The sequence below is a fragment of the Penaeus monodon genome, chromosome 39 (genome assembly GCF_015228065.2).
Source record: "Penaeus monodon isolate SGIC_2016 chromosome 39, NSTDA_Pmon_1, whole genome shotgun sequence".
Lineage (NCBI taxonomy): Eukaryota > Metazoa > Arthropoda > Malacostraca > Decapoda > Penaeidae > Penaeus > Penaeus monodon.
In genome coordinates, this window is record NC_051424.1 from 5,865,057 (window position 1) to 5,880,872 (window position 15,816).

General features: G+C 33.9%; 1 protein-coding gene across 2 annotated transcripts in view; it reads left to right on the plus strand.

Moving 5' to 3' along the window:
• The window catches only part of LOC119597711 (serine/threonine-protein kinase tousled-like 2), a 47,716-nt gene that overhangs the window by 23,800 nt on the left and 8,100 nt on the right, over nucleotides 1–15,816 (plus strand). For both annotated transcript variants that reach the window (XM_037947318.1, XM_037947319.1), the window contains exons 7-9: nucleotides 9,027–9,246; nucleotides 10,641–10,762; nucleotides 14,845–14,886. In XM_037947318.1, coding sequence (XP_037803246.1) covers nucleotides 9,027–9,246; nucleotides 10,641–10,762; nucleotides 14,845–14,886 — 384 coding nt within the window. The remainder of the gene's footprint in view (nucleotides 1–9,026; nucleotides 9,247–10,640; nucleotides 10,763–14,844; nucleotides 14,887–15,816) is intronic.

Below are 15,816 nucleotides of genomic sequence, written 5' to 3' on the forward strand. Positions count from 1 at the left end.
TTTGTGATTTATGTACCCCTACCCTTTTGGCCATTGGGAGCTGCTCACATGCACAAACTCATAAAAAAATTACATATTGTTATCTTAACCCGTTACTTCCGGGCCACATGTATAGCCGTCGTAACAAGCCGCTCAATCTGCTGGGTACAGCTATGCGCGTGGTGAAGTGCTAGAGTGTGTTGAGCGGGAAGTTCCGCGACATTTAGTGGACTTCCACTCTCAGCGGCTGGATGGTTGCTAGAAATCACCGGAGTCCATGATGCCGAGAGATTTCTAATGCTGTCGCTAAGGGATTAAGAAAAATTGCAAAACATCCCTTCTTACGAGTTGAAATTTGAAGTGGTCTAGGAATTATCTTTTACTTTTGGCATGTCCACACAGGAGACAGATATATCAATGATGCAGATGCGTGCAAAAGCAAATGTTTAGCTAATAGATAGGCAGCAATTAGAAAGTAAATGAGTAGTATATTTGAAGAGTTTCAGATTTCTTGAAATTTCAAAGTGTGACATTCAGTATTTCCCAAAGACCACACTTCAGTTTTCTTGATCATCTGAGGGCCACACCTACCTAAGTCATTGTTAATAAAGGAATTATTTAAACCATACTGCTATCAGTCTAATTGTCAATAGGTATTCTATACTACTGTAGTATTTATTTAATGGTATTTGAGTATATGATAAATTCTATGGAATTTTCTCTTTGATAGTGTAAAATTTTCTGAAGATATCACTAGGCCCATATTTCTCTTTGAAGGTCACTTGTGCCCCACAGACCATTTGCTTGTCACTTTTGTTAGCTGTTTTTTAATGTTTTATTTTCTAATTACCCCATTAATGTAAGTAGGAGAGAACTGCTGTTTCATGCTAGTTATATATTTTAAAATTTTAGTTACGATGTAGGGTTTCCCAATAGATTTGCACTTTTCTTGCAGTTTATCAAGCCAGCGCATGAGGATATTAAGTGGAAGGAGCTAATATCAGTCCTTATAGTAGACCAATAATTTTACCAGGAATAATTTAACCCGCAGCTGCCAGGCCACACCTGTAGCCGTCATAACAATCCGACTCATCATGCCGGGTACGGCTATAGATTTCTGAAACTGTTATTGAAGGGTTAAAGAATGATGCATCAGAGGATTGGGGTAGTTATGTGCAGCATTAGGTCATATTCATAGTTTGCCAATTCTCAAGTTATTGAACTTAATTAATCCACTCATGATGGCTGATGTTATGTTGTGTCAGACGCTGTTAAGCTTCCTTCTCTAAGTTGTGCGGGCTAAACATTTGTTAACCTGTCAGGGCCTGGCTGCAGTCACTGAGGAGAAACAGCCCCACAAAAGTAGGCATACAACTTTTTTTTTTATATATACTCATTGCCTAAACAGTGCTGCAACCAAGAACATAAGAGAGCAGGGAATTTATGTTTCCTGCACTTCTTACCTTTCCCTTTGGGCAGCTAACTCTACTCGCAACCCAAACCGTTATTTATATATGAAGTATTCAACAAGGAAGTTTGCAAGGAATGGCTCTTGAGTAGGTTTGCTAGCAGCTAGATTGGAATCAACAAAAATCTCTCCCGCATTTCACTTAAGTATTCCCCTTTATTTTCTTGGTAGCCTTTTACAAATAGTATTTTGTAACTGTGCTTGTGGCTTCTTTCAAACATTTATTTATCATAAGGATGCTAGACCTAATTTTTTTAAGCATTGCATTAGATTTAAAGAATTTAGAGAATCTGTTTGGTAGAGAGATAGACTTTTAATTTATTTTTTATTGGAAGGGATTGGTAGGCTGTATATAATGTGTATATATATATATATATATATATATATATATATATATATATATATATATATATATATATATATATATATATATATATATATATATTATATATTATTTATTTCATGTAAGGTGCTTGGTTGTATTAGCATTTTATTTAGATTTAAAGAATTAGACAGGGGAAACCTGATATTATTTCCTTTATGAAAGAACTATGTTATCAGCTAGATAAGGGAATTCTTACATGAAGGTTTTCTTTATTTATCATTATTTTCTTAATCTCTTTAGAAATGCAATTCCTCCAGTTTGTCAGTTCACCCAGCAGCAAATAAGGACTTTTTTTTGTATATAATTTAGTTTTGTTTATTAGTCTGTGTAAATTAATAAAGCAAGTAGCTATTGCTAGTCATAGGAAACCGCTGTAAGAGACTAAGAGGCATTTGTGTGAAGTAAAGGGGGTTTTGCTAAGTGAATTGTTTCATACTGTAACGGAATTACAATTTCATTCAATATGTTTCATTCACAACAAAATATAGGCATGTGCTGTAAATGAAATTAAATTGTAAAGCTCGTTTGGTGGGTGTGGCGGAAACAAAATGACCTGATAAGTGCCAGATGTGTAATTCAACATAAATGTCTTGTTCACATTGTTGACTGCATGCACAGAATGATGCCGTGATTGTGGCTGATAGGTTATATACAGTACAGTAAGCAGACAGGACTTCAGACCAACAAATCATATTACCTGGTTTGTTGTAAGCTTTAGGGAAGATAATGGTGTGGATACCATGTTCTCCAGCTAGAAAAGCCAAAAAAATTAGCTAATAACAGAAAGAAGAAAGAAAGATAGATAGATATAGAATGTTAGAATCAATGATTTCATGTTGCCATCCTCAAATTAATGGTCCTTAAATAACCACCTTCTAGAAATTTTCACTTTGCTCATCCTTGGTAGCGAGAATTATTTTGTAATGGGAATTCGGAGTAGGAGAAATTTACATTAGTTTTGAGTTTTAATTAAGTGCAGAGGCAATTATAACAGAGAATATGAATACCAGAATTAAAGAAAATCCTTTACTGTCACTTTTTCCAGAATTTATAGGTATGTTCTATTGAGAATGTGATAATGATATTGATAAATTCATTAAAAAGTGTAAGGTTAATCCAAAAAAAGTTTACAAACTGTTTCAAGATTTTTAACATGTCAGCACCATGGGTTTTGTGCTTAGCTAAATTGTTTCATATAGTATGAGGTAATTTACAATACACCTGTTGGTGTAACCCAGTTATCAGCTTGAGGATATTGTACAAGGATTATTGATTAGTAGATTCTGGAATTTGGACATGTCGATGTAATTTTATTGACTCCCCCTTATTCCTTTCCAAAGAGATAGGACATTTAGGAATGTTATAGGATTTTAAAATTCTGTTTGATAGCTCCATTACCCTGTTTTCTTTTATTGTTCTGGCAATATGACTACCATATGAATAGCAAAGGGGTGAATCAAGGCCCCTTAGGTCTTATGTGTGAAGTTCTGTTGTTTGTCCTGAACACAATAGATTGATTGTGCAGTTGGGTGAATTGCTCTGCTTGCTCTTGGTTGAAGACAGTGTTCAAGGAAATAGTGACTTGAAGTTTTTGGGGTTGTATTTTTACTAGCAGCTAGATTCGTATTTGTTCGGTTCTCTTTTAGGTAATCTTTGTTTCTTGTCATTGCTTACTGCTTTTGATATATTGATGACCAGTATCATTTTTAACCAACTGACCATATCCTATGATGCTTTTTTTTTTTTTTTTTATTGCAATGGTCAGAGAGATCAGTATAGTAGTGTTTAAAAACCTCTTTGATTTCCCCCCCCCCCTTTTCTTTTTTTCTTTTCCTAAACCAAGTTGAAACACAGATCTGACAGGCATCTCACCTTCTTTTAAAAGAGTCTCAGAATTTATTTTTTATTTTGTTTATTTATTTATTCCAATCAAAACATACCCATGATATCAGGGCATTAGTACTGATGATAAATTTTCACCTATTATTTGCAAAAACCTGCCTTATCCAACTAAATCTGTTTTTAGCCTTAAGATATCTTGTTTCTACATGTCTTTGCCAAGAAATTTAGATGGAGAAAAAGTCCACTGTATATAAGATTGAAACAGGAAGCTTTTTGCAGTTTGTATTATATCTTAGGTGGTATTAGACTGACAGTTGCAGTTGGTTTTATGAAAGTCTTGTGGGCATAATTTATTCTTTTCAATATTTTTATTTTACTTTTGATCTGTTAGTTAGAGAGATAGACTTGTGATTTTTTATTAGAAGGAATTGATGGACTGTAATTTCTTTTTACCCCGTTACAGACGGGTCATATGTACTGGTGTCATAACAAACCGCTTGGTCTGTGGGGTATGCCTGATGCTTGGAGCAGGACGTTCTGCTTGATGTAGCGGACTCCCACGTCCAGTGTCTGGTCGTTGCCAGAAATCACCAAAGTTTATGACGCTCAGGGATATGTGTTAAGCCGGCAGTGATGGGTTAAACTTTTACGTTATAAAAAGAAGAAAAGAAAGGAAAAAGAAAACGGTATATATATGTATATCATGTAATGTGCCTTGTAATATATTATGACAAGTTTCTGCAATTTCCAACAAATAATAACAAGTAATGATAATGATGACGGCAATAAGTAATATTGATACCGATACTACTAATGACCATGATGATGACTGGCATGAATAGAAATATTTAGAATATGATGACTTGGAAAATGGACAAAAAAGTTTATTTTTCAGTTTCAGCAGATTTTAGTGCTTGTTTAATAATCTTGTCATATAAAATAGGGTTGAACTGGAGTCAGATTTTAGATTGAGAACAAAAGGGTCTTGTCATTTTGGAAGTGTTGGCAAGCCTGAGAGTGAGATGCCAGTTAGTCTCTTAAAAGTAAAATTTGAAACCATGATATATCCATTTGAACGTAAAAGGTAAAGATATCATAAAGTGCATTCATTCTCGATATTTGGAATTCATGATTGAATTCTTCATGGGAAGGTTTCATCGAGATACAGGATATTTAATGTCTATATAGAGTTCAGTTGCCTCATAGGATTATGTAGGTAATGGACACTTATTAGGCTATTCAGTGTCTTATTAATGTATCTTTATATATTAATATGGGATATCTGCTATATATACTTTATACTCGTATTGAATAATGTAGAATGATAAAACCTCAGTATGCTATGTTTATTCTGGAATATATTCAAAGGATATGCAATTTATTCTCCAAGACAGAAATGCATAAACATTCTTGAATTTTCTCACCTTACAACTTATTAGTTTGGAGAGTTGAAAGGATTTGAAGTTACTGTTATTTCTGGTTTTCCTTTTTACTATAGGACGTCACAGTTGTTTATATATTAATTCAGTATTTGGTAGTTAGTAAAAGTTAGTAAAGATATATAATAAAGCATATGTGGACGTAGTAGTGATAATCATAAAGAAAAATATCAACTCCTTTTTTGGAATCTAGTTGTATCTGGTCAGGTTAATTTGGGCATCGCTGTTAATACTGTTGGTTTTCACATGCAGGAGCTTACTGGTAATATCTCTGCCTGCAGTAAAAGATAACTATAGGTGGCAAATGTGCTCAGAAGTGGAAAAGAGTGAAAACCTTTTAGGACACAGTATGATTATTTTCTAGTTGTCAGTTTATAGTCATTGTTTCAATTTCAAACTTCTTTAACATTGGGATGTTTTTTACTATGGAAAAAAAACAGGCAGTAACCTTCTTGGCAGTATGTTGTCTGTTTTTATGTTGATCGCAAGGAATTTTCAGGGTTAGAATTTTTATTTTTATTTTTTTAGAGTGTGCTAATATTTTTGATGGATCTGATATATATATTCTAGGTTTAGATTATACAGGTATGTATCAGTTTTTTTTATAGAGAGAAAGCGGGGCTAGACCTCTAGTATATATCCATCAGTTTATCTTTATCCTCATACTTGGTCGAGTAGGGGGTGAATGAAACGCGGAAATGCTTATCAGGTGTTCCCCCAGACAGCTCTTGATTCTTCTCTCGCTATTCCGACAAAAAACACTTCCAGAGCTGAGGTGAATTCCCTGTATAGAAATGAACAGAAATTAAAAACAAACTTTGTTTATAGAAACATTCCCATCAAGGATGGAGGGTGTTTCTGGTCCCCCCTCCCCCAGATTGGTTGAAATCACCCTTGAAGTATATATTATGAAATAGGGTACATTTTTTTTTAACAAGATAGTATCCTGAGTTCCTTGTTATCTTTTTATTTCTTTTTCTTCCTGAATAAGTGTTGCCTCGGTATGCATCATACCGTCTGAAATTGCACAAGGTTTTTTGATGCACTTGATTGGTTTTACAGTTAACAGAGTTTGTGGAGTGAGTGAGTGCTTTGTTAATGCTATTTCCCCATAAGGTTTTGTACAGTTTAACCTTGTTTGGTTCTCATACTGTTGACTGCTGAAACTGAATTTAGTTATTGTAAAAAGAAAGAAAGAAAAAAAAACAATTATATTAGTATCATCCCCCATATTGATTTTTACTCATTGTTATGGGATTATTATATGTTTTGATGAACAGAAATGAGAACCTGATAGTCCACATACCTGGCTTGAATGCTTTTTGCAAATGTTATATATATCAGAGTTATTACGTAAGAAATGAAAATCTTTCCTATATTTTTTGTTGGTGAATTTCTTTTCAACCAGATCACCATTTTTCCTTGCTTTTTGTTTTCTTGTATGGTTGATTTGTTGGAGTTAATACAGATACTGCAGATATGTTATGGTACATGAATAAAGGTTTATATTTTATCTCCAAGGTAGAACATTTTATATGAAGTTATGTATGAATACATGGGGACACTAGAACGTAAATAATAGGATTTATAACCTCCATTTGTTTTGTTTAGTTATATGTAAATGAAGGCTTCTAATCTGCATCATATTTGTTAATTTGATGTTTTAAACAATGTATATATAGACAAAGAGAGTTAGATAGCTAGATAGCCAGATAGATTTATATTAGATATATATAGATAGAGATTTATTTATGTATGTAGTTGCATATGAATGTACAGTTGTGGATAAGGTGTGTCATGAATGAAGCTTCAAAGTCCTCATGGCCTAAACAACAAGGCGCACATTATTTGGGTGTTCAGAAGATGATTTAAAGAGTTTTGACTTTAACTGTATCACATATCTCTGTCTCTCTGCTCAAGTGTTTTCATACAATTTTTTTCTTTTGTTCATTATTTGTATGTAGTGTGTGGGAGAGCAAAATTTTTCCATAGATGTTTACTTTTAGATAATTTGCAAAGCCAGAGAAGATGGATGTTGAGTATTTTGGGTTGTTGATGTGGAAAATGTTATTTATATTTGATTGTTTTCTTTTGTCAAGGATCTTAGTTTACACAGAGCTTTATATTCTTTATGGTGCATTAGACTTTTTTTATTAATTATAATAATTTAAGTATGGTAAGGATGTACAATATGCCTGAAAAATAATGCTGTAGATATGAACAACCAAAGTACCATTGCTGACTGTATGTGTACAACTATTACCCATAAGATGTTCAATGCCCAGAAGAGTCTTAAACCTCTTGACACTGGGATGGCATGGAGATATATATAGACCATGATATAGACCATGTTGAATGTGATTTTTGTTTATTATTTTTGTGTACACATAGATGGTGCCACAAATGCTTAGTTGCCAAGGAGTCAGTTACCAGTCCTACCTGACCTCTCCTGCTTATCCACGCCTTGATTTATGGAATGCTTTTTATTTTATTTTTGGATTACTGTTAGAATTGTTAATAACAATAGAATAACTATAATGTCAGTGATAATGATGATGATGGTGATAATAATAACAAAAATGATAATAATAGTAGTAGTAGTAATGATATCAACAATTTGGGAACAAAAATTTTCCCTGAAACTACAAGAAGTAGAAAAATCAGGTAGGATCAGTTAGGCCTAATGGTCAACACCTTGGTGACTCAGCACAGGTGGAGCCATTGTGAGTAAACAAAATTCTCAACAAATTACTGTGGACAGCATATGTACCTGGCAACTAATAGGTTGAATAACTAGCCTTTTAATGTTCATGCCACCCATTTCAATTTATAGTGTAGAAAAAGAGTCTAATGTTGATACTTTTGGGAAAAAAAAGTCTACATATCTGTGGGATCTGCCCTGTGATTATGTACTCAGTGGCACACAGGTCAGATGGTTTATAATGGTCTATATAATCTAGCACAGCTGCTTGTTGGTATGTTACCTACAGACTAAGTAGGTGGATGGACAAGTGTTCAATGCAACAAATGTAGAAAAGGTTTGAATGAGACCTGTTTTGACTGTATCTTCATCAGAAATACAGGAAATCCTAATGAAAATGTTGGCAAAATGGTCATTTCTTCCACTATGAAGATACAATTATTATAGATACTGTTTTCTTGTATGGGTAGCTTGCTCGTCTGTGAACTATCATGTTCTTCATCTCTGTGCTTAGAATCTAATGAGAAATGTGCTTGAACATCACAGGGTGCTACTTATTTATCAACGGTATTGATATTGTCAGTTACATTGGTATTGGTATTTGTAGTTTGATAAAAAATATGACAGACATATTCTCAGAGAGAGTAAGAGAAATATGTTTTAATTTGTTATTAGTATTAATAATAATAATGATATTATTATTATAGTTATTAATTTTTATATTTGTTTATTGCCATAGAGTACCAATTGTGTATTTTTTATAATAAGTTAAGTATCAAAACAGTTTTTATAACCAAATAACAAATTACTTGGTTGATGTTCCATATACAGTGTGATCAGCAGGATGGCTTGCACTGCATTTTCTTTATCATTTCAGTTATGTAAAATATTTGAATAGGTTCCCTTTCCATCAATTTATCACAAGGAAAATCTCATTGTATAAGATTATTTGTGTATATGATTTCAGGAATAATCATGATAATGAGAATAAGAAAAAGATTATGATAAGAATATTTTCATTGTTGGAGAGTCTGTTCTTGTAGTGTATTTGTTCCAGACTTAACATTAGTCCAAAATATATATTCAGAAATGCATGTTCCATAAATATACATATATATATACGAGTTTATTTTTATAATTGTGTTTTCAAAGATTACATTCAGAAAGGAAGTGTAAGCCATAAAAAGTCACGAGCATTTGGTGGCATTTCAGGCGCCAGGAAGAACTCCAGTCAGAAAAGGAGGAGATCGACCGGCAGCGGAAGCTCTTAATGAAGCGGAAACCCTCAGAGGGAGGAAGCAACTCTAGGAAACGGGGATCAAATAGCAACCAGAGTCAGGGTGGCAGTAATCTTCCGAATGGCCTCGGAGGTGATCACGACCACAGGGACCTCACTATCCAGGAATACTACGAGTCAGAAGAAATACTAAAGGTATGTCGAGGCCTTGAGGAGGTTTTCTCTGATGTTTTTAGAGTAGCTAGGGTTAACCTTTTTCCTTGTGTTTTGAAAAATAGGCTTTTTTATTTATTACATATACTATTTGAATATCTTAGGCTCGGTGGGCTAAGGTTCCCCAGTACTGACAGAGTGTTTGGTGCCATGAGTGATTCAGACCTCAATTATTTCTTGTACACAGTATGGTGGCAACCTATAGATCCCTTTGATCATAGCTATAAATCACTCATTGTCTACCTATCTTGTTTATTTATTTATTTATTTATCTCTCCGTCCTATAAACCGTTTTTCTAAATTTTTACCTGTCTGATGTAAACCTTTACATATCCCTGACAGTAGGAGAAATGATACTCTCCGCCCCTGGTTTAGGTGCTAAATGAAATACATTATTAACCCTTTGAATATAGTTGACATATAATCCTGTGATGGCTGTGGTGAACCCCATAATGCTGTACACGACGCCATGAGTTTGTCAAAGGGAGCTCATCTTCATCCAATAGTAGTGATATTTGTTTGATGTCACTATTAGATACAGGCTGCTAAAGTCAAAATAAACAGTAAATTTTTTCATTCAGTTACTAGCTATTATGTGCCTGATGTTGTGCTTGAGGTACAGAGAGCTCTCTTGATTTTAATGTCAATGATGTCACTCATTTGCCTAATTATTGTATGAGTAACCTATTCAAAATTTTAGTGACTAATAATTCGAACAGTAATTGATTATTGCTACCTAAGAATAAAAGTAGATAAAGAAAAAATCCATACATGCCTGAAAAAACAGGTCACAACATCCTCTATAATGTTCCCCTTGATTACACTGCATATATGCCAGTTCACTCACGATATTACTCATATACACCACAAAATCAGGATTCTGCACCCACCCCAGACACCGTCCAAACCTGATTCTTCACCCTTTACCATTAATCCAAGAAACCACACTGCTGGCGTGTCATAAGAATGATAATTCCTTGTTCATTTTAACCAACAGCTGTTTTCTTTCTAATCCTTGTCACTCCCTGTGGGTGTGCTGGATTTTCTTCTCTCTCCTTTTCAACTTCGTACCTTGCCCTATTCTTGTGGCCTATCCAGAGAGTGCCTCACATGTCCTAAAATGTTTCACAATGTTTAAGTATTACCTGTTGCTGGGTAACAGGTATATGATGATTTTCACCCATAACCCTTGCTAGAGCAAAATCCTTTACTGTTATGTAATTGTGAATTTTTTGTGAATTCAAAAGTTAAAGTTTTCAAGTATGCTAACCATGGTTACATTTATTTACATAGTATTATTATCTGTTTTGTCTTTCTCTTACATTTTTCATCATGAAGCAATGTACTATATGAGGACTTTCTTTACCTCTCCACAGTTACGGCAAACTGCACTCAAGAAAGAGGACACAGACCTTCAGCAGGAGATGGAGAAATTAGAAAGGGAAAGAAATCTACATATTAGGGAACTCAAACGAATTCACAATGAGGACCAATCAAGGTAAGTAGAGCAGAGAAAATGGGATCAGAATTAGGAATTGGGGAAATTCTGGGGTCGTCCTTTCTTTCTTTCTTCTCTCCTCTTCTTTTTTATTTTCTTTTTTCTTTTTTCTTTTCTCTTTTAGAAAGCTTGTGTTTGTGTTTGGATTTTTTTTTTTTTTTTGTAAGTAATGTCTCTTATTTCCAATGAAAGTTGAATGAGCTGAAATATATTCACATTGTTCTTTACCAAATGAGAGTTATTTGGGCTATAAGTTAGTCTGCTTATCCAGTTGAAAAGCCATAAATGACATCTGAAGAGAAATTTAGAAGGAAAGGACAATCCAGTAACCACAACATGCAATATTTGCAACTGGAAGTCCTGAGTTGTGTATCAAAATTCCTGTGCAAACCCCAGTGAACTCAAGGTTATGCACTTTCAACCATCAAGTAATGCTACATGAAATCTATATATATATATATATATATATATATATATATATATATATATATTATATATATATATATATATATATATATATATATATATATATATATATATATATATAATAATTTTTTTTTTTTTTTCTGTCATTATTTGATACTTAGCATGTATAGTTATAGCAGAGTCTGCTACTGTCTAGTTTTCAAATGAAGAGTTGTATAAATTGGAAAAGCAGTGCTGGTAGAGGTGTCTTGATTTTTTGTTAATCTCTGATTTATTACATTCTAAGAAGGATTTCTTTTATAGACCTTTCCTTTCTAAAGTCATTGGCATTTATCAAAATGATCATTGCAGTCAGGGCGTATGAAAATTACCACAAGTAATGGAGGAACTAGATTCTATACTGAATCTATTGATCTGCTTTTCTAAAAGAAAGCTATATACACAAAAAAATAGATGATAATAATGATAATGCATTCAAAAGGATAGCAGATAATTTTGAAATAGTTACTTGATTTTTTTTTTTTTTGGGGTGTGTGTGTGGGGGGGTTGCATTATTTTATTGGTGTCCATTGTATCATTAGTGATAAGATTGATTGATTTTTTTTGTTGTTGTTGTTGTTGTTGTTGTTGTTTCCCCATTATTTTTTGTGGTGCAGATCAATGACAATCATTATAGCATAACGGAAATAACACTATTCCAAACAGCTCATTTTGATAATTCATTTTGATTATCATAATCTTGATTTCCAAGGTTGCACACATTTTTTTATAGTTTTGATTTCCAAGGTTGCACACATACTTTATAGTTTTCTTGTTAATTTAGTTTCAATTTTTGTTGTTTGTGCATTCGTGAAAGTATGCATTATGTAATTATTTGACTTTTTAGCTTTTGTGCATATTGATTCATGGATTGTATTTTCTTCCTTTGCTCAAGGGTTTGCCCATATTTGTTCGACATTTATTGAACATTGAAGAAAAGATCACATAGAAACATGTACAAAGAATGTCTGGTTTAATTTTGAGCAATCGCACATCAAAAAATCACATTTCAAGAGCAAGGGTCTTGGATATGCTTGTGTTGTGATCAGATTTGATGCAGCATAGCCTTTGTTGGTACGACTTACCACTTCTTAGTACAGCATGCCCATTGTTGGTACAGCATATCCACTGTTGGTACAATATAACCTTTCTTGGTGCTGCATATCCTTTGTTGATACAGCAAACTTTTTGTTAGAACAGCATACTCCTGTTTTGATGCAGGATACCCATCCTCAAATACATCATCTTAGTAATAACCAAGAGCCTCTGAGTTTGTGTCCCTACCCTAAAAGTTGCTGGCCATAGTAATCCTTTGTTTTGGGTGATGGCTTTCACTTAAAGAATTGCCAGTTACACTAGCTTGCCATTGTGTGCAGCGCTGTTTGGTGGAATTTTCTCCCCGAGAGGTGATCACAACTTTTGCTGTGTTGTCAGTGCAAACGGCTGGAAGAATATTGTAGGGGAAAAGCAGAGCCGGATGTTTTCGTATATCTTGTTTATGGTTTGGTTTTCTTGCTTCTTTGATTTTACATAGCAGTTAGGACCTAATTTCATTTATCAATTAGTATGTCTTTTTTCTCCATCATTGACTGCAATCTGTATAAAGTTACCCAGAAAAAGTAATTATTATTAGATATATTGCATTCTCCACTTTAGAGATTCAAGCCTCTGCAAGATTTTTGTTGCACCAGTTACTGACAAGAAGAAACACTATATATATATATATATATATATATATATATATATATATATATATATATATATATATATATATATATATATATATATATATATATATATATATATAAAATTTAGATGTACTTGAACATCCTGACTGTGGTTGATGTACAAGACCACATTCTTTTACTTTTTTGTTTGCTTGAGAATATTTTCTTGTGGTTTGTGATAGGTATATGTACCCCATATATTCACTCGAATGGAAACTTCACAGTTGCTTAAGTTGTCCTTGAGTTCCAATTGAAGATTTCTTAGTTTTACCAGCTAAGAAAGGCTAGTTGACTAGGTACCATGATAAAGGTTATGTTGTGCTAGATCTGTGTTGAACCCATTTCAAGGGAGAATGTTATCATTTCAAGTTTGAGTATATAACTTGATTCTCAAGTATGTTAGCAACTGAGCGCTGATGGAAAAATGTAGTGCTCACAGTAATATTGTTTTGTGAAATCTCTACATCTAGGTGGCTCCATAAGTGCTTTGCTACCAAGTAGTCAATTAGTCAACCTTGGGACCAAACCCGATTTCACTTTTCCTGGAGTTTTCAGATTTTTATTTATTTTTTTCTTATCTTTTTTTTTTTTTTTCTGATGCTATCAATATCAGTACAGTTATTATCATTATAGACATCAAGAAAAAGAAAATGACAAAGGGTGCCATCTATGTGTAAAGACAATAAATTTACTCCTCCTGGGCATGGCATCAAGGTACATGCCATTTCCAAAGGCACTGGGTTAATATTTCTCTCACATTTTGCTCAATATGACACATTCTTTGAATTGTGATCATGTTTACAATATGGTGCTGAAAACAGTCATTATGACAAGATTTTCTTTTTACTCTAACGTTTAAGATGTAGTTGATATGATGATAAAAGAAAATCTGTACACCATTCTCACATGCGACAGGAAGTACTGAGAAAAGCAGCACAGGCAAATAGTACAGTTATGTTCAAAAACAGATATTATTGGTGCTTGCATTTACCTTTACCTATTTGCCTGAGTATGTATACAGATTAATATTTGCATGTGTGCATGTGATGCCACAGAGAATATTATATTTTGATTTTACAGTTCATTATCATACAGACATATGCTAATTTCTTCCTCATATTACTATCAGCTTGCTTACCAGCTTTCTGCAGTTTTATCAAGCCTTATTTCCTTTGTTCTTTGTTGTTAAATCAACACATGCACTATAATACTATTAACATTTGGTTACATGATAGTAATTTGATACATGATAGTAATGATGATACAGTACCATAGCAAAAAATTATTAAGACAACACTAAATAGGGGTGGTACCTTTAGTGAAGGAGGGACTTGTCCAGCAAAGTATTTTCGAAAGAGGAGTACAGTTAATTGATCATTTAGAAATGGAACTGTACATTTTCCCATTCTTTCATGGAAGAACTTTGAAATATACATTCAACTCGTATAATGGAGGATGATTGTTTGCAGTAATTGTCTGCACAAAGTATGATAAATACATGTTTTCAGATAAGTTTAAATTAAGGACCCTTTTTCATCAGTGACAAGAATGAAACTTAAAAGCTGATGTAATTATATTTCCTTCAGTTTGTTCATTGTTGCAGTCACTGATTATCAATGACTGTATTTTAGAAATCTCAATTATTTGAATCAGTGATCAGTGTTAATCTGAAACAATAAAAAAATTATAGCACTTATGATTTCTTTGATGAATATTTCAGGCTATAACATTTACCAGCCTCACAATTTAGTCAGAAAGATATTCCACAGACCCTTAACATTGTTTCAGTTTGATATTGTGCTGTAGTGTGAACAAATGAGTTTTGTGTGGTGAGTCAGATTGGATAATCCCATGGCTCTGTATTGATACTGGTTGTTGTTCCCCCCACAGAATCCTCCAATCACAGTCTTCACCTCGAAATCCTCATGACATGTGAGTAGTAGCTGGACAACATGATTTGTATGTGAGGCTGGTGGAGAAGTATTTCTCTCCAAACACTTGGAAATCCTCCTCACTGTACTTGAAGCTATTTTTCCATAGAGATATTGAAGGAAAATTTTTAGATAATTAAACTAACGGGTAATTATATTACTCACAATTTAATCTTGAGTGTGGATCACTTTGCATCTTTTTGGGCATTGTATGAGAGAGAGAGAGAGAGAGAGAGAGAGAGAGAGAGAGAGAGAGAGAGAGAGAGAGAGAGAGAGAGAGAGAGAGAGAGAGAGAGAGAGAGAGAGAGAGAGACTGAGTGAGTGAGTGAGTGCTAGAATAAATGAATGATTGACTGTGTGTGAGTGAGTGTGAGTGTGTGCGTGCGTGCATGTGCGTGCATGTGTGTGTAAGTGTATATGCATGTGCTGATTTGATTATAGGTTTGGGAGGGTAATTTATTGAAAAGGAAGGGTGAAGGAGGGAAGGAATAGGAGTTTATTTACAGACTTCATAATCTGTTATTATCTAGTTATACCGAAGTGACAAGAGTGCAGATGTAATACAGGAACACAGTCAGATAAAATACAGGAATTGGCAGTTGAGGAACTACTAGATTTTTGGATATGATTGTAATTAGTACTCTACTTTTGGTAGAAATAACTAGGATGTAGGAAAGCTTAGGTAAAAGCAGAATCCCTGTTGTTGCTTATGGAGAAGACATATTTTATTCTTTGGTTCTTTTGTTTTTGGAAGGGTATTAACCCATTGCCGCCGGGTGGTTTCCCGATACAAAAGCACTCCCTCCTGGGCTGTGCTCGTAGTGGCCTGGGCCCCACAACCGGGCAATCATGTTGTCACTATAGTGTGCGCATCATGATTGTCATGCCCCAGAAAACGGGACAGCCCATGGCACTCATGCCATATGGTACA